Source organism: Mastomys coucha, unplaced genomic scaffold, assembly GCF_008632895.1.
Source record: "Mastomys coucha isolate ucsf_1 unplaced genomic scaffold, UCSF_Mcou_1 pScaffold16, whole genome shotgun sequence".
NCBI lineage: Eukaryota > Metazoa > Chordata > Mammalia > Rodentia > Muridae > Mastomys > Mastomys coucha.
In genome coordinates, this window is record NW_022196898.1 from 48,538,438 (window position 1) to 48,559,069 (window position 20,632).

The 20,632-nt window shown below is 40.6% G+C and overlaps 1 protein-coding gene across 1 annotated transcript in view; it reads right to left on the reverse strand.

The window, feature by feature from the left end:
• Man1a2 (mannosidase alpha class 1A member 2) overlaps nucleotides 1–17,049 on the reverse strand; it is a 136,741-nt gene extending 119,692 nt beyond the window's left edge. The window contains exon 1 of the mRNA XM_031374978.1: nucleotides 15,696–17,049. Coding sequence (XP_031230838.1) covers nucleotides 15,696–15,997 — 302 coding nt within the window. The 5' untranslated portion in view covers nucleotides 15,998–17,049. The remainder of the gene's footprint in view (nucleotides 1–15,695) is intronic.
• Between the last annotated feature and the right edge of the window lie 3,583 nt (nucleotides 17,050–20,632).

Consider the following 20,632-nt stretch of genomic DNA (forward strand, 5'->3'; position numbering starts at 1 on the left):
AGTTGAGTGTAGTAGCACACATTTGTCATCCCAGAGACAGGAGGGTGAAGCTAAAGAATCCCATCCTTGAGCCCAGAAGTTCCAAAGCAGCCAGGACCACAAAGAGATACCTTCTCAGACACAAAAGGAAGGAGAGGGTGTCAAAGAGTATAAAACATAAACAACCAAACAATGTGTTCACAAATAGTCTAACTTCATAAATAATCAAGAAAACACAAACTAAAGGTGATCACATTGGTAAAATGTTCTTTTGTCAAATAATACCAGGTTTTATAAGGACACAGGTTGAAGTATCAACCCAGAACTCTAAATATCACAGGTTACTGAAACAACACTGCAACCCAGTAATTACACATTTTCATCTTGAAGAGAAACAGATGCACCTAATAATGCATTCCAAATGTTTCTGCAGGGTGAATGAATCTTTTCTAAAAATCTCTCAATTGAGGAACATGTAACTTCTGAGCTAACTATACAACAGAATACCTAAATAGATAATTGAAACAGCTACAACATCAATACACACAAATCATAATATTGAAAAATGTGTGAGGAATGTAATGAACATATAAAACCAAGCTCTGACAATGATAGCTGCAGCCCCAAATCTGACTTGAGAGATAAATCTTCAACTGAAATAAGAAATGTTAAGAACTGACAACATTAAAAACAAGTACCCTGACATTTACTGTTACCTGTTCATCTATTATGTTTGCCCTTAACTTTTTCAAACCAAGACTGATATGGAAGTACTCAACATGAGACATTAAAATGCAGCAATATAAAAGTATGAAAACTGTGATTTTATTGATAGTAACTAGAAAGATCTATAGAAGTTTTTTTTAAATATGAAGCCATTATAATTTATTTAACTAATACTTCACTGACAGAAATTTGGGTCATTTACCCTTTTATGTGACAGCTTCAGGGGACATTCTTCAACATTTGCACTATACCATGCACTATACCATCCTAGACTTGCAGAACCAAGAAAAATACACTGTAAATTTGTCAGGATAGCTAACTGTTCTCATGAAGCCTCAATCAATTTTCATTTTTCAGTGAGTTTGCAAGAGAACCAGGCGCTCATGGTTACCTCACCCGGATGTGCTGCCACTGGATTTTTAACTAGAGAATAAATCTGGGTCCTGAAAAGGCAAATGTTTATTGTGGCATCACAAAATGATGGAAAAATACGTAACAGTTTTTATAAACACATCAGCAAACACATATCAAACACAAACTTTTCATCTTCTTCTACCCTTACTATTGGCAGTTGTGCAGGCACATATAACAAGTATACAAAAAAAGCCACAACAACTACATAGCTATATACTTAAACTACAAAACTAAAATGCTTAACTAAATACAGACCTATGACTGTGTCTGGGCTCTCTTTTCATATGCCAGAGTCCATTACCAATCAAAAAAGTTTAGCCACATCTGCCACTTACTTCCAGACAGCCCAGTACAAACATCATAATACACAAGTTAATGACACAAAATATATTAGAGAAAACAAAAATAAAAGCAAAAACAATGACTAACCTAAACACAAACATAACAAAGCAGACCCTCACTCAGGTAAATGCATTAAAAATGATATTACCATTTGATTCCAAAATTTGGATTTCAGTAATGTCCACTGTCAAAAATTGATCTTCTGTATTTCACAGTAACCCCCATTACTTAGCATATTACTTGATACATAATAAAAACTCAAACCACAGCCGGGCGGTGGTGGCACACACCTTTAATCCCAGCACTTGGGAGGCAGAGGCAGTCGGATTTCTGAGTTTGAGGCCAGACTGGGCTACAGAGTGAGTTCCAAGACAGCCAGGGCAATCCAGAGAAACCTTGTTTCAAAACACAAACAAACAGGCTGGGAGAGATGGCTCAGCAGTTAAGAGCACTGACTGTTCTTCAATCCAAAGGTCCTGAGTTCAAATCCCAGCAACCACATGGTGGCTCACAACCACCTGCAATGAGATCTGACCCCTTCTGGGGTGTCTGAAGACAGCTACAGTGTACTTACATATAATAAATGAATCTTTAAAAAAAAGAAAAGAAAAGAAAAACAAACAAACAAACAAACAAAAAATCTCAAAACACTTGCTTTAATTTAATAAAAGTATCAGTACCACTAAGAGGAAACTAAAAGAGATAAAAAAAATAATAGAAGGGGTTATAAATATATAAATGTCAAAATGCCAAAAAGCAAAACAATAACCCATATCATCTCCAGATTACCCTAGTCCTTTAAAAAAAAAAAATACTGCCTAACTTGTAAGATGTGCTGAACAGAAAAAGCAGGTATTTTCAGGGACATCCCTCAATATTAAGGTTAGAAAATAATAGTCTTAAATCAGAGCCCATCGGTGCCTCAGAGGCAGTGAAAACCTTTAAAGGGCCTGGTGGTTCAGTCACTCAGGGACTGTTTTTCCCAAAATCCACCCTCACAGCTTAAATAGAAAATCAAAACATGTGACTGTCAGCACAGCTCCGAAGGGACACCTAGAAACACTTTTGTAAATATGTAAATATACTGAACTCTTCCTTTGAGATGGCACATACAAAACATTCAATAAACTATTGTTTTACACTAATGAGAAACAACTGTAAAATGGTCACTTCACTGATTCTCAGCTGTACTTAGGAATGCCCTGCTCTAGCCTGCCCCATCTTACTCCCTGGAAACAGGGTCTCACTGAGCCTAGAGTCCTAGAGCCCTCCTCTTTTGTCTTTTGGCTCTGCTGGCTAGGCTAGCTAGCAAGGCCCAATGAGCCTCCTGAACCCACTCCCACAGCACTGTGGCTACTGAGGGCACAGCTCATGGCTACCCCTAGCCTTTACATAGGTTCTGGGACTGAACTCAGGACTTCACACTCGTGCCCTCATACACTGTATAATCAAATTATAAACAAATTTTAGTCATTTCTTAAAAAATACTTTGTAACTTATTTTATGTACAAAAATGACACTAATTTCTATCAAATAGAACATATTATCTCATCAGTCTGTGTGCTGTATAAACTAAAGTACCACACTTGCCAGTTCCCTATTGCATAAAATTACTTTTAGATAACATTCATGAGCAAAACATGATTCCATCAATTCCTTCACTTCATAAATAAGAACATCAAGGCACAAAAAAAACATTAAATAGCATATCTTAATAGTAATAAAGGCCAAGACTAAAATCAGAGCCTCTATTTCTTGCCTTTGAGCCTAATGCTACTATTAAGTAAACAATGATGCCTTCCTCTGGACTTCATAGTAGTACAAAGAGTGTCCACTGAAGGAAGTTTTTAAATAAATCTTAAAGCTCAATTTAAATGTTCAGTCTCCACTATAAATTTCATTTCAAAAATATTCCAACAAAAAGTTTCAGAAAAAAAATCAACAGCAAAATAAACATTTCTAGTAGAATTTGCACAAATAGAAAAACCAAAGTAACAAAATCATTTTCCTAGTCAAGAAAGACATAGATTGAGTTTGGATATTTTAGTAATCTTCAATCAGTAGGGAATACAACATGTACCTAAATTTTTAAATCACTCAATGATTTCAGTAGATACATAGCTTCTACAGGAAACTTTTCCAAATTTAGATATGATTTAAATGTTAGAGTGTCAAAATGAGATTACTAAACTCCACTTAGAAATCTGATGAGAAAACTAGAGAGGATGAAAACACTCATCACATGCTTCTATTCTTTTGCTTTTTCAAAAAAAATGGAAATTCAATGCACAGTAGTTTTAGATACATTTCAAGGACTAAGTTTGTTCTAGATTGGGCAAATATGAATTATTTCTAATGGTTTTCACTGTTATTTTAACAGTAGGCCTTTATGCAGCATTGGAAATAAAATGTGAACTAGTCATCTGTCCTCAAGGACTGTATTGGGAAAGACAGATAAGTAAGCAACTACTACATAACCCTTTAAGTAGACCATAACAGTGAGAAAGATTCAAAAAATCTTCAGAGTCTAATAGCAGAGGAGCTAAAGGACTAAGTCAAGTTGTTAGTAAATAAAAGAGTAGCAAAAACTGAGAATTAAAAGAGCAACAACAAGAGAAATATTATTAAAGTATTTTAAAAACTCAAAGTATTTCAAAAGTATACATTTACAACAGTCATTATGGACAATAATATTCTGCTTATAAACAGATAATGTACAACCATCATTTTCCTTTGCTAAGCAAACCTTTTAGTGTTGGGGTCTGTACTTTGGAATTTGTAAGGTTCATTACGGTGGGCAGAAGCTTGTGCTGAGGTCCTCCCCAGACCCAGCCTGCCTCAGGCTCTCTCACTTACTTCCTTACTCGTCCACCTAGGCTTCTGTCAAGAGATGGGCTTTTTTCCTATTGTAATGTTGCAAGAGTTGCATTCCTGTATAGACCCAGACAGAGTCTAACGTTGACTGAAATGATTTTTACAAATGTTACATAGACCGTCCTCCTAAATTATAGATATTCTGCCTTTCTTATCAGAAAAGCTACCGGGATATATGGACTCAAAGAGGCAAACTCTATTTCTTTTGCTTTAAAAAATAGATGGTAGCAATTTGAAAGTCAGTGACATTTTAAATTTTTAAAAAAGACAACCTTAATCTACATAACATAAATCAATGTCAATATTTTGGAAGGAATACACTGAGATTATAAATTTGATATTTTAATAAGGAAGTGAATAGAAGAAAGAATTAAGAAAAACATTTTTTAGCCCTAGAACTCTTAAGAAAGCCAAAGGAAACATAGCTTTTAGAGCAAATAAATGAGAGTTTGAGCAAAATTTATTTCCTTAAAACATATGTTTAATAGCAATAATAATACTGTCCACCTACTATGGCATCTAATACTCATATCTTAAAATATCCAATACAAGAATAAAAAAACATCCTGAGGTTTCAAAATGCTAAACTAGTAATGCAGAGTTATAAGCATTTTTGCTTCATATGAAAATTAGGTTTTAAATAATATACAAAAGGTTATCCTGTGAGTGAGCAGCTCACAGTACAGTGTCTCCCAGATTATACTTGTGAAAGAAAAAAGAAATGATTTAAAGTGGAGAAAAAAAAAACAAAAACTCAAGACTATCAAAAAATCAAAAACAAATAATAACCAAGCAGCCAACACAAAGTTAGCATCAGAATCCAGATGCCCTCTTACTAATCTATAACTATACTTTGATTTAAAACAATCAGGCCATTCTTTTTTTTTTTTTTTTTTTTTTTTTTTTTGGTTTTTCGAGACAGGGTTTCTCTGTAGCCCTGGCTGTCCTGGAACTCACTCTGTAGACCAGGCTGGCCTCGAACTCAGAAATCCGCCTGCCTCTGCCTCCCAAGTGCTGGGATTAAAGGCGTGCGCCACCACCGCCCGGCTATATCAGGCCATTCTTAATACTCATCTACCTCCCTAGCAAGTGCCCTTATCTCAGCGAAGGACCAATTGTGTGCCTGAGACAGGTCAGAACATTCACGGAAGTCTCCTACAGACAGAGCTCGTCACACCTCTTACTTACCTTAGCTTCCAATCGCCTTCATTATATCCAAGATAAACTCTTGGAGGATCTGTGCAGAGGAACCAGGAAAAACAGCTACACTCTGTGTGTTGAAGGAATCATAGAGACTATACATACTACCAACTGCATTCTCAACTTGAGAACTGCATAAAAACCTACTCCTCAATACAGTTAAGTCTATGAATACAAATTACTTGTTCTTCAACTACAGAGCTTAAAAAGGTAGTCATTCAGTATTCTTATCCAAAGAACAAAAATAATAAGAAAAGCACCAACTTGAGTCTGTTCTTCACAAATAAGTTCACAATCTATATATGATTCATATCTAAGTAAAGAGAAGCCAGACAAACAATCAAGAGTTAAATAGGGGGAAATATATTACAAAGGTCATGGAATATTTAACAGATTTACCAGAAGACAAAACAGCAAATCCTCAGAATGACCAAAAGTCTTAAGAAGGAGCTAGGCACTGGGTGTAACACTGTATAGATCACTGTTATTCTGCCACCCTGGGAAACTGAGGCAGGAAAGTCAACAGTTCAAGGCAAATCTGAGCTATATGGCAAGACCTTGTCTCAAAATATAAAATAAACATAGTAGGGGTCCAAAGACACAGCAAAATGTATCAAAGGAGTAAAAAAAATGGCAAGGAAATAAAAAATGCAATACTGCTATTTAAATCTGTAACTTTTGTACTATAAGGACTCATTTAAATTATGAACTTGATTAAAACAATAAACACTGAGGGCACTAATAAGGCACTCCATTGAGCATGTCTGTCTGAGTTCCAAAAACAGTTAACTAGATTGAGGAACCCACCCTAACGATGCAGAGTACCATCCACTAGCTGGGGACAGATGAACATGAGCAGTCCCTTTCTCTACTTCTTGGTCAGAACCGTGAGCCAAGCCTCTCCCACCACGCCTTCCCCAACCTGCACTCTAAACGAAAAGCCAAAAAGAACCTTTCTGACCTTCAGTTGCTTCCTGTTGGGTATTTGGCAACAGCAAAGAAAAAGTAACTAATACAGAAAGTTGGAACCAAGAAGTAGGGCCACTGCTGTGACAGCCTGCCCATGCAGTTTAGAGTCCTCTGGAACTGGTTTACAGGAAGAGATAGGAAGACTCTGGCTCTGCTAGTAGAACTCAGCTTCTTAAAATGTGGGTCAGGAGTACAGATGGAAATGCACAACAGAATGCAGGAGTCATGAAAATATGGCAACAGCAAATATGCAATAACCAAAGATGTACTCAACAGCAAACGTGATGATTCTGGGGTGTCTAGCAATGCTCACCCAAGTTTATCACATGACTTCACTGCAACCCTGATTCTGAAAACACAACATGGACACTTCACACTGCATGTGCCACCATACACCATGCAATGTCAATAAACTCTGTTTCAAGACCACTGTATGCTACTAGCTGCAATGTTTTATTGTACATGTTAGTCCTTTAAAAAAAATAGTAATTCAACTATGAAAGCCAATTCTTCTAGTATTTTAATCAGCATGTATTATTTATCTTTGTATAATACTAAAATATTTGATTTTTAAAGATGCTATGTCAGTTGCTGACTTCAGTTTTATTTTCAAAACCATTAAATGAATTTTGGCTTGAGGTTATGGTAGAATTTCCAGCAATTTCTGAAAACACCTTCAAATGTGCCTTTTGTGGCCCAGCAGGATGGCTCAGCAGGTGAATGCACTTGCTGTCAAGCCTGATGACCTGAGTTTCATCCTCAGAAGCCACATGGTGATAAGAGAAAAATAACTCCCAAAAGTTGTCCTCTGACATCCACATGGGCTCCAAATGAGCCCTATGGCATGTGCATATTCAGGTACACACATATATACACAATAGATTGATGATAGACAGATAGATAGATAGATAGATAGATAGATAGACAGACAGACAGACAGACAGACATAGACAGACAGATACATACATGCATACAGAGACAGACAGACAGACAGACAGACAGACACATACATACATACACAGACAGACAGACAGGAAAATGATTTTATACATTTTGTCATTTTATACTAATTTAAGTGAAACAGCATTCTCAGCATTGATGATTATAAAATTAAAATGCTAATCAACTGAAAAATGAAGATGTTCTATTTCCTGCATTACCAATTATATTTGGCTGAGATTTCTTTTTTTAAAGTGGCCAAATTTAATTATTTTTAAAATTTTTTTTTATTAAATATTTTCTTTATTTACATTTCAAATTTTAACCCCTTTCCTCATTTCCCCTCTGAAAACCCTCTATCCCATCCCCCCCCCCCCCCCGATTGAATTCTTTATGTAAAAATAAACACATCCATATCATTAGTATGCAAACCTGCTTTTGTGTTTAATAAATTGTAAGGTTATATGAAAGCCAAAGAACACTTTTTAAATAAATCTGATTTACTATAAATACTTTCTATCTGTTCCTTATATATATGCATGGATTGGGGCAACAGGAGTCAAAATTAGAAAAAGTGTAAGTCCTTGCATGATGCCCTAGAATGCTGTAAATGGAACTTAATGGGCCATTCTGGTAGAAGTACAGAGGAACAGAAAGCCAATAAAAATGCAGACAGTGAAGTCACAGCTCACAAGGCCTAAGACAGAAATAAAAACTCAACTGGAAACTTGACTAGGGGACATTCACATTACATTCTGGAAAAGAATATAGTTGTGTCTTGCCTGTGTCCAGACAACTTGAGCAAAACTGAGTTCAAAAATAATGGACTGATTTGTTTAGCAGAAGAAATTTCACTATAGCAGAGTGTCCAGGATGCGGCATGGTTACTCCCCACTGCTCTTGCCCAGATTTACAATGAGGGAGAACAGAAAAATAGGGAAAATGTACAGTTTAGCAAGAAAAGGAACATAGGTAAGCTTAAAGTTCTGGACAGGGTAGACATAGGCAAAGAATCTTCAGCTATTAAGGAGATTCAGACAGCTCAGCAGTTAAGAGGCTGCACTATTCTTGCAGAGGGCCTGGGTTTAATTCCCAGCACCCATATCAAAAGTTCACAACCACCTCTAACTCTAGATCCAGGGGATTCAACACCTTCTTCTGGCCTCCTTGGGTATCAGCACATATGTACACAAACTTATATACATACATTTAATTAGGTAATCTAAGAACCATTTTTCTTTAAAAGAGGGGGAGTTGAAAGAGTAAGGCAATTAAAGAGAAGTCACTCATTTTGTACTAGGATAACAAAAATGGTCCCTCTGGAGACAAAGAGACGGTCAGTGGGGAAAGGCACTTACAACCTTATAACCTGAGTTCAATCTCTGGAACCCCCATGGTGTAAAGAACCATTCTGTTCTTTAATCTTCACATGTGCACCATGGCATCTATACAACACACACACATACACACACCAAAAAAAATCATAAATCTTAAAATATTTTTAGAAGAGAAATATTCCCTCTTAGGACAAGACCCCATCCACTGAAGACTTAGCTTGTAAAATGCAAATTCATTTGAAAAGAGCCTGCACTCAGACAGAATGATGCTGTAGGAGTTTCCTGCTAGAAAATACCTGCCTAGGGAAGTGTCTTCCCAGAATCAACTGCCAATGCACACAGAGGCCTTGTAAAATAGAACACCAGACTACATTTTGACTTGGCATTAAAACTTGGCGGGGTTGTACACACAGTGCTGGTTTCACACGCATGCAAAATTAAAGAATTACAGGGTCATAGAGGCTTGTACCAAGGTTCCAGAAATCTACTGAAGCCAGGCAACACAAGGTCAGATGCCCTGCAAGGAAATTCTAAGAAGCCACTGCATAAAGTCATGAGGGTGAAGCCTAAGTTACAACAGAAACAAACCCCAGGAAGCTGGAGATGCTAGAACCTAGTGTATCTGCCAAAACAACTGCAGGAACTGCACAGGCTAGCACAAGAGAAAGGATAAGTATGCTGTACTGTAGACAAAGTTGTTAGAGCCCATATGTTATCAAGAACCATGGATACCAGACGTGTAGCTACAGAACTTGGCACTTGTCCTGCTTGATTTCAGTTGTGCGTTGGCCCTATCTTTCACCGCTCTGCCATTACTACTTTTAGGAGCAGGAATGTTTATATAATGTGCCACTGTATATGGAAATAAATAACTTGGTTTGTTTGTTTGTTTGTTGTCGATTTTATGGGATGAGAGACTTGTAGTTAAGAGATTGCCTTGAGTCTCAAAAGAGATCTTAGCTATTTTGAAGCATTGAAACTGTTAAGACTGTGAGGACTTCTGAAATTGGAACGAATATATTTTGCACTATGAAGCAGCGATAAGCTTATAGGGGATGGAGGTAGAATAGTAAAGCTAAAAAGATGTGTTTGAGCAAGTTGACAAGGATGTAGACTTATGATGGTGAATTTCAACTGTCAACCTGATTAGTTAATAAATACCTAGCTCACTAATAAGGCACTCCGTCATCATGCATGGCTTGGGCCCCAAAACCTTGACCAGGGTTACAGAGAGAATGAAGAACATATATCCAGACACATGTACAGAAAAGATGGGGTCAGGTAGAGGTGTATACACACTGATGGAATAGTAGCTACTACCTCTACTATCAAGAACTTCAGTGAATTCATTTGCAGCATTTGAGGAGTTAGCTAGTTTCAGCCGGGGGTCTCTGTTGACAAGCAGTCTCCAGTGTAAACATGCAGTTGCTAGCTCTCATACACCCTGATCACTTATCAGTAAACACTCAAACTTTGCTTTTCTGAGCCTGAACCATACAGAAACAAGTTTGCCAATTTCCCATGGGTCCGCTTGGGAGTCCTTGGCAAGACTGGGCCCATGCCAACAACACTCATTTGCTCAAGACTTCACTGGCTCAGGGCATGTTGGGTATGTCTGTCCAGGGGGGTTCCAGAAACATTCAACTGAGAAAAAGGCGCCCACCTATAGTTGGGGACCATCACCCAATGGACTAGGCTCAAGGGCTAAATGAAAAGGGAAAAGAAACACGCCAGCTATGCTCTAGGATTCCTTTCTGCTTCCTCAGCACTACAGTCCAAGTTGCTCCCACCGCCATGTAATGAGCTGCATTCCTCAGCTTTGAGGCAGAAGAGTTTAAGTTGCTTCTTGTCTAGCATTTAGTCACAGTGACTAGGAAATAACTAATACACGCACTAAAAGGCAATGCCAAATCATGAGCAAAAACCAGCAATCAGGATGTGAACAAAGAATCTGAGAGTCTGGTTCAGTGGTTAAGAGCACAGAAGTTCGACTCCCAGCACCTACATCCAACAGCTCACAAAGGCCTGTAACTCCAGGGCCTGTAGCTACAGAGGGTCTAAGGCCTTTGGCCTCTGCAGCAGGTAAGTGCACTCTTGTACTGCATACACCCAGTGAGAGAGATTCACACATACACATAAATAAAAATATGGAAGAGGAGAGAATTCAAGAATCTCTCAATACAAAACTTCTATGGGGTTTTATGTTTGTTTGGGGTTTTGTTTTGTTTTGTTTTGTTTTTGAGACACTATACAGCCTTGGGTAGCCTGGAATTCATTATGTAAATCAAGCTAGATTTGAACTCTCAAGATCCACCTGGCCCCGCTGCCAGAGTGCTAGTATTAAGCCACCTCAACACAAGCTGAAGCAAACACTAGTCTGATGTGACTAGTAATGGTCACTCTAGGTTCTAAGTGATTACATCTACTACACTGTCATATAGCCACCAAATAAAAACTACAATTCTACTTTAGGTCCTTTCTACTCCAAAGCCTACATTTTTCCCTTTAAGAAAACTATCAGACATACCCAGGCTTTACCCACGGTGACACCATTTCAGAGCCTACCTGCCATGCTGCCAACCCTCTTCCCTCTCATGAGCCCCCACTAGTCTATGATCTGTCTGAGGACCCTGGTGAGAACTACAATCTTCTGGAAAGTATGAAAGAGGTCTCCCCAGAAGCTCTCCAGGCTCTGAAGCACATCCAGCTGCTCAAGGCCCAATATGACACAGCTGTGACCTTCAGCCCCAGCCAGACTGCCAAGGGTGAGGACCCTGCCTTGCAGATCTGCTGTCAGCCAAGCTGCATTCCCTACCGGGTCTCCAGCCACTGCTCAGGCTCCCAGTCCTCAGAGGACTGGCGAAATCACAGGGGCTCCCCCAAGGGTAACCCAGGCCCCTAACCCTGTCCTAAATGTGTGATGGTTTACCAGAGGGAGAGGGGCAAGTATGTAATTTGTACCTGATAATGTAATAACATCAGCTGAGACAGACAACAGACAGACAGAAAACAAATAGAAATAAACATACATGACTCTCAAGTATTCAATTTGAACTAACATGATCTTGACTAAAGAATAATTTACAAATATATGTTCAATGTTTTAAACACATAAGGAGGTCAATCTCATTTGTATAATGTCATTGTATAAGCAATGTCAGTTTCAAAATGAAAGACTGGTAAGTGAAAGGAAACTGTCTATAAACAAGTTAAAAAGATACCCTTTATGTAAATCAATATATATTGTAATAACATAAATGAGCACTATAACAAATTCCTATTTTGGTGATTTAAAAATTACAAATGTAATTTTAAACTATCAGTACAATTTGTGCTATTATCACCTTGACAGTTGATTGATACTTTCATAATGCTTTGTATTATGATATAAAAAGTTTATTGAAAAACTGTGTGAGCTACTTAACAAAAGGGAATATGCTAAGGTATCAAGCAAATACTAACCACATAAAATCATTACTAAGTAAGGGCAAAAATTATAATAAAAATAAATAAAAGCATTAATAGGAAAAAAAAAAGAAGCTTGTATTAATCTAACACCATACAGAAGAGAAACTCGTAAGTTACTTTCCACTCCCTCCACCTACCTTCACTTCTACACTCAGCCAACCACAGGTCTCTAAAACTTAATTCAACTTCATTTTTCACTAGTTTATCTTCTCCCACAGTATTACTACTATGGCCACAGTCGATATGCTGTGGCCTAGACCCTCAACCTTGGTTGTCCTGCACAATAGTAACTGGTTTCGTTTTTTAAATTCAAAATTAATTTTTTTCATTTTGCTTCAGTGACTTCCCAGCAGCTACTCAGAATGAAGACCAAAATACTTAGCAACAGACCCTAGAGATGCAAACTTAACTACCGGCAGGCTGAGCATTGATTTATTACATTACTTGACACCTTAAGTGAGTGGCATAAAATGGAGAGCACATGCCTGTCAAGAGGGAGCCAGATTCCAACTGAGTGTTAACCATCAGAAAATAGACACTTGAGTGTTGCTCTAGTCTCAAATTCTTTTAGGAAAAACCAGAAACCTAGACTGTCCCATGAATCTCCCACTTTGTACCACCAGTAACTAATTCAAGCTTCTGTAACTAGAGGATAGAGAGGAATTGTAAATCCACATCTGCCCTGTCCACACAACTCACCTGGCCACACAACTACACTGTCAACATCAGTAACAGGAACTTTTCTTGTACCAGTAAGAAGGCCAGGTTTTTTCCACTAGGGCTCTCCTGTGCAGCCTGTTTGACCACGCCTCCTCCCAACACTGCTTCATTTAGCTTTCTTTTTCTCACAGTTTCAGAGTCCCTTCTCCCTCAATGAAACCCCTCAATGAAGCCTTCCTATTCTCATTTCTCTCCACCTCCACTCCAAATGCTAGACAGTCACTCCCTACAAATTCTGGCTGCTCTGAGTGCAACTTTCTAACACCCCAAACCAAAATCACCTATTGAATCATTAACCCATCCATCCACACAGAGGGCTCTAGATGAACAGTCTGAACAGTAGATTATTTGGTGTTAACTAATAACTTAGTTATAAAATAGTGTCATTATAAAATGTTCCTTTTGATAGTAACATTCTGGTGTACTCTTAAAATATTTATCAAACTGTACCTAGCTTTTCAGAAACATAAAACACTTACAGCAAAGTCAGAATTCAAGCATTCCAATTATAACAAGTAATAATAATACCTAAGCCTTACTGATAGTTGGCTGAAACTGTGAACTATATTGAGGACTCTGCATGTATTATCTCATTCAGTACAACCTGTAAAGTAGATGTCACTGTCATACAGAGGAAACAATTTGAGCTGATTAAAAATTAGCTCAAAAAAAAAAAAAATCACAAATTTTAGTCAGTGGAAACTGTAAAATGACTAACTACTGAACTAAAACATCAAGGTACTACAATATGCATTCATAAAGAAACATTATCCCAACAAGTATCTCTAAAACACTAGTAAAAAGAATTAGTGCCCTCCATTTGCCTCCAATTACCTAGTAATGAGGCTCCTCAACCCTGTCCCTAACATGCACACAATTTTTGCAGTCTAAGATACTACACACAAAATAAGTATGACCTTAGTTACAAATAATTCTATAAGACTATCTTTCTGAATTACTTTTAATCAAGTTCATGTTTGCACATCAGTTTCTGTCATTTTAAATGTATTCCTTGCTCAAAGTAAAATTATTCCAAACAGACTGTTTTCAGGTGAGAGGAAGCAAACAAAGTTTACAATAAAGTAGTAAACAGAAAGAAACACAAACTGTTCCTGCCACAGCCACAGTGAGTTAACACTGAGCTCCTTCACAACTTCAACTCCCCATTCATGAGTTCTGATTATTTGACTCAGTAAGCAAGCCAATGCAACACATTGTCATTTCTGTCATTTGTGACCCTGCCTCCTCCTATCCCAAACTAAGAAGGCAGCTCACTGACCACCCCTTAGCCATTAGCACTGTCTCTATCTAGCGCCAAGAATAAATGCATACAGACTCCTGGGCTCTAGTATATGTATATTCCTGGGCTATAAACCTTAAGAATTGTTACTTATGAGACTTAAACAGATCTTTTGAATTTATGCAGTAATATGACATATCTACACTTTCTTTCAAATGTATTTTAACTTCAACTAGTTGAGAACTTTTCCTAACTCTCTTAATATCAATTTTAAAGTAAAATTTGCAAACTTCTACCATACAAAAAAAGAAAACACTTATTAGTACATGACAGTAGATCATAATACCTAAATGACATTAATACATCACTGCTGTCAAAGAACTCTGATGTCAGCCTTAAATACATTTTTCCCCAAATGTTCATCGTATCATATATACATACAATGGGAAATAAGGTCCAGAAAAACAACTTTTCTTTTTCAGCAAATATTTCCCAGACTAAGTAAGGTTTTTCTCAGTTACAAAGCAAAGGGAAGTTTCAAAGAAAAAACTCTAAAAGCATGTAAGCTGAAAATACCAAAAATCCCAAATTATAGAAAAATGGTATGAAACTATATTAGAAATTTCCCATAAGGGAAGGCCAGAAGTCAATGGACTACCAATCAAGTAATTATTAATTACGCTGACAAAGTGAGAAAGCCCTCATTACAACAATGTATTGTCCCAAATACTTAACTTAGGCTCACATTTGAACCTAGGCTTTTTCAAAATCCTCACACTACATTAAAATCACTATCAATTTTCTACAGGGGTTCTACCATTCGGGTGAAGACTCATACATAGTTCTCATACACACTCATACATAAGGATTAGCTTATGAGAGGAGAGAGGCGTTTGGAAAAAGCGAATTGCCTCCAAAGTCTCCTTTTAGGTAAAAAGCTAGAAAGACTTAAAGGCTAGAAGAGCTTCCATTTCATTTCATCTTGACTATACCCCGCCAAGGGCTCAGTTCAGATTAACTGACCCAAATTATAGTTAGGGATATACACACCCCGCCTTTCACCATTTAAAAAAAAAAAAAAAAAAATCAGAGCACAAGCCAGAAACTGGGACTTGGTGGGTGAGCAAAGTCTAGCAAGCTGTCAAGATCCAGTGACTTCACATGGTGGCAGAGAGGCTGAAGGCAACACGTTCTCAATATGCGCACGCTGAATCCCTGTGTCTCCGCTCCCTGCTGTCCACAGCAGACGAGTCCGACTGAACACTTCGCTCTGCCGGGAAAAACGAAGGAACCCTAGGAGTCCTTCCAGGCTACTGTTCTCCCCAGCCAGCTCTGAACCAACAACGTTCAACACCCTGATCATTCACTGGGGCCGGAGATGGGGGCTGGGGGGAAGGAAGAAAAGAAAAAAAAAAAAAAACAAGAAAGCAGTGAACTGTACCTTGCTCTCCCAAAAGGGAGTACCAGAATTTGAGTAACAAACGAACCTGTGTCTGTGTTCGTCGGGTCCATGGATCAGGAAGACTCCGGGGTTTTTAGCTCCTTTGCCGGCATCTACGTGAGGAATTAACACATCTTCTAAGCCCAGATCAAAGCGTTTGTGTTTTGAAGAGTCTGGAAGGAAGAAGAATGCCCCAAAACACAGGGTGATGAAGGCACTAAGGATGAGGAGAAGGATAAACTTCTCGGAGAGTCTCAAGGTAGCCCTGTGATGTGGGAAGGAGGGCGGCCCCAGGTTCAGAGGTGGTATCCTACGACCAGACAGGGGCAGCAGCGCAGGGGTAGTCATCGTTTAGGCTCTTGGACGGAATACTTTATAAAGTTCTCATCTTATATCAAATGTACAACACATCGAACCGTTTCTCAAAACCTCGGTCAAAAAAAAAATGGATAAACTCAATTTCCCTCCTCTCAAAGGATTGTTGTGCTTTTTGTTATTATTATTATTATTATTCTTTACGAGGCCACCTCTTTCATGCTCTCCGATTACATCCAGAAGCCCGGGTGACCTCCCAAGCGATCGTTGATTTCCGTCCCGTAAGATCTTCTCGCCATTTGGCTCTCAATGCCTCACCGGGTGATCGCGAGTCTCCTCTTCATTACCGAGAGTGGATCGGGCGAGCCACACTGCAGAAAAGCTGCAAGGTGGGTTCTGCCATGCCCGCGCCCCGGCGCGATGCTCAGAGGCGGCTGCCCGCCCGCCCCGGGAGGCGCCCGGCGAGACGACGAGTTACAGCAGGTCGGTTCCACTCGCTCTCCTCCGGAGCTTCCGCTCCACCGCTCCTCAGCCTCCGGCGGCTTCCAAGCGGCGGCGCCCGGCGTGGCAGCGGCGACCCTCGGCCGAGGCCGCGAGGGCGACGGCGTCCCGAACACCTCAGCGCCCGCGCCGCCGCGCGCTCTGTCAGGAGCGGAACTTCCTCCTCAGCCGAGCGGCCGCCCCCACCCGGCTCCTCCTCCTCGTCCTCCTCCTCCTCCTCCTCCTCAACTAGCCCCGCCGCCCGCTTCCCGGCCGAGCCCAGCCGCGGCAGCCGAGCCCCAGCGCCTTGGCGGCGTGCGAGGTAGCCGGGCCGCGGCCCTCGGACCGACAGCCCGGGGCCGGCGCCGGCTCATTCCTCGCACCGCCTAGGAGAGGCGGGCGGGCGGGCGGGAGGGTGGACGGGCGCGCGCGAGCGAGCGAGCGAGCTAGCGAGCAGCCGCGCCTCGGGCGGGCGCAGGGCGGCTCCGGCAGGGCCGGGCCTCGCGTGGCTCGCACGCTCGCTCGCGGCGGCGCGGGACCGCGGCCCGGGGCTGGTCCCTGGCCTATGGAGGCCCGAGGAGCACGGAGCGGCTGCGCGGCCGACACCGGTTGGGCCGAGCGGTTCGGCTGTGGGGGGGCACGGAACGGCTAGCCGCCCCGACTCGCGAGTGGGCGTCCCCGGGCGGCGGAGTGCGAGGTGCGCGCGCACGCTCCCGGCCGCCGCGCCCCTCCCCCGCCCGCCGGGCCGCTCGGGCCTGGCCGCTGCCGGGAGCCCCGAGCCCCCGGAAGCCCCGGCGGCCGGACGAGGAGGACCCGGCGCTCAGGTCGCCAGAAAGTGGCGCTGGGATTTGGGGTTCCCGGAACTGACGGGGTACGGGAGTCAAAGCTGACGCCTGCCTCAGGAACCAGGGACTCGGGCCCGGGGTTCAACCTCAGGGTCTCAAGCGTTCTTGGGCACGCGAGGCTGGTTGAGGAAGGAGGTGGCAACAGCCACGTGCCGGTTTCGTGTTAAAATGGCAGCCTTGCCCTTTCTACTGGGTTCCCTTCTGAGGAATCGGCTACCTGGGTCAGACAGGAGATTCCTGGTGGTTCAGTCCCTAGGACACACTCTAGTCATCTTCAACCCACCCCACCCCCAAAAAGATAATAAAGATGAATGAGCAGGTGTTAAAACCCAAAAAGACAGTATTGTTGAAGTTGAGGCTTGAAACAATCTGAGTCAATTCTGTTATCTATAATATTGAGAAGAACCAGGTTCTGACAAAGTATAATAGGTTTCTTAGCACTGCATATATGTATTCTTGCATCTGGTTTGCCTTTAACTTTTTTTTTTAATTTACCTTCTGTTGCTTGCACACATCCTAACTGGTAGCTGGCAATTGGAGAGGAGGCCCATAAATAGCAGGGGGTGGGAAGTCAGCCTTAGAAATCAAAGAAAACTTCATGTTCCTTGGCAGGATTCAGAACTGCATTCCACTAGGAATTTCTAGAAGCTCTGCATACCCTAACTTCCTACCACAGGACAAAAGAAGTCATTGCTTTACAAAAATAAAGCCAGCGCAAGATGTAAAAGTGTTAAGGGCCACTGCTCTGAGTGCTGGATCCAAAGTGAATGAGATTTGAGTGGGACATGAATGGATGTTAGGACCTGCTGCCTTCATACAGTGTCTGCCTCAGATCTCTAGTTTTGAGACTCTTGAGAGCCCAACCAAAAGGAACACTATACTGTGCCTTCCCACAGTTGAGGTCATCCTTTTTTTTTTTTTTTAAGATTTTATTTATTTGTTTTATATATGGGATGAGTACAGTGTAGCTGTCTTCAGACACACTAGAAGAGGGCAGCGGATCCCATTATAGATGGTTGTGAGCCACCATGTGGTTACTGGGAATTGAACTCAGGACCTCTGGAAGAGCAGTCAGTGCTCTTACCCACTGAGCCATCTCTCCAGCCCCAGCTGAGGTCGTTCTTTTCCAGGAGACGATCAAGGGAAATAAATACCAACCTCTAAACGAAACAGCAAGTTGTATAAATCTTGAGAAGTTCATACTACCTAGCTAACACAGCACAGTCCTCTGCAAGGAAAATTTGCCCTAAGCAAACATTCTACAAATGTACCTTAGCAGTTCCAGTCTTACAGCTGATGAAGAGGCTTCTGAATGCCTTCTTTCTTGCCCTTGCCTATTTTCCTCTGAGAGATTAAAGTGTTAATTTTACAGATTTTAGCAGATACTCAAATACAGTCAGCTATTTTGTTACACTCCTACACCAGCCTCCAAACCGTTACCAATTCTCCCTCCTTCCCCCTCTCGCCCCCCTCGCCTCTCTACCTCTCCAACTCTCCCTCTGCCTTCTTCCTCTGTCTGTCCCCTTCCATTTTCTTTCACTTCTAAAGAGAGGATGTTTAAAAGAATGTTTTTTAAAAAGCAAGCTGCAAATGTAGTTCATTATGGTTACAAGTATATAAGAATATGTATACAAATACAGTGAAGGGAAATATTTAGAAAAGATTATAACTCTTGAGACATTGGTATTATATATAATTTTCCCCGTGTGTTCTGTTTGTATTACATTTATAATTAATTAAATTAAAAATGTATAAAGAACGGTACTTGAGAAAGTTAAGGTCAGATTTCAGGAGGTGGGCCCAATCAGAGCAGGATGAATACAGACCAATCCCTCACGTGAGGGCAGTCCACAGAAAGCAGAGAATATGAACTGGGGTGGTGGTAGGGGGTAAGTACTCAACAAAGAAGAATTTCATTCCAGATGCCTAAAGAGAATCTTTCATTTTCAAAGCATAGTGAGGCTTTGATCAAAGGTGTAGACAAGGTTCCAAAGTGGCAGATAAAACGGTAATTTCCCTTTTACAAATCTATTTAATTCGTATTTTACGAGATTAGAGTTATTAAATGTTAACAAAATTTATCCTTACAGGTTTCAAACTGATAGGACCATTGCTAGGATCCACTCAAGTATTGCAATATCGAAGTTCCTCTTTGTACTTAACCTTATACTGACTCTTCATTGTTTAAAAAAAAAAAACAGTTTTGACCTTGATCCAGGCTTCCTAGATGAAGTATCATTATCTAGCCCTATTTTAAGCAAAACTCAGGGGATGGGGAGAAGGAGGGAGTAATACAAAAAGACTGGTTTTTATTTACTTACAGAGCCTGTTTCTTCAGCATTTCAACTGGTTTCCAACTTGTCCAAAAAAGATGTCAACTGAGAAGTTACCAAGTCTCTGGAATGAGTGCCTAGAGAAATAGCTAGGCTCCAGCCTTGCTCCTTCCACTTCTGCTTGCATCTAGAAAGCATTTTCCTCAAAGATCAGGGATAATTTGTAGTTCGAAGCTATGAAATTTTTAGGTTAGTTGCATGAAAGTCAGCAAACCCAAATAAGCCTAGGCAAACACTCTGGGCCTAAGTATGTACGGCTTGCTTGCTTACAACAAATACAAAAAGATGTATTTGTTGAGGAACTACTGGGTGATAAATCTACCAATGACCTTGCAGTTGTATAGGAGAATATATGTGTGTGTATATAACACATATGCAGGCAAACATCCATACACATAAAATAATAATTAAAAAAATTTTAAAACATAAAAATAACTCATTAGCTCAATGCAGAATAAGTTTCCCACTTACATGATGTATAAATGTAGACATACCTAACCTTCCTCTAGCTAACTATCCTTTCCTAATCTTAGTTTATGGTCTCAGTTGGGCTGCCTTGAAAGAAGTCAAAATGAAAGCACTGGAAGAGAAAGTCTGCACATACCCCCACTTGAGTGCTCAGATCTGCCAGCGAGTCAGGGTGCCCAAAAATGCATAGGAATTCATGTCCGTGTCACTATCCAGCAAGGCACTCGGAGGCCTTAGCCCAGGCAGGCTCAGGTACAGTTCACATACACACAACAGACCTGGATTCCTCCATGGAATGCTGGTTCTGCAAGCGCACAAAGCCCAAGCATTTTTTGCACTGAGAAGTCAAAAGAAAGCCTGAATAGCTGTACAGTAGACATCAGAGTCAAAGTTTCTGCAAGCAGACCCTGACAAGGCAATGTCCAAAGCTCATGGAACACCCTAAGAAGTCATGGGCACCTGCAATATGGAATGAGAATCTGCTAAGACAGATGTGGTTTTCAACATTCCTAAAGCTGCAACCCTTTAATACAGCTCCTCAT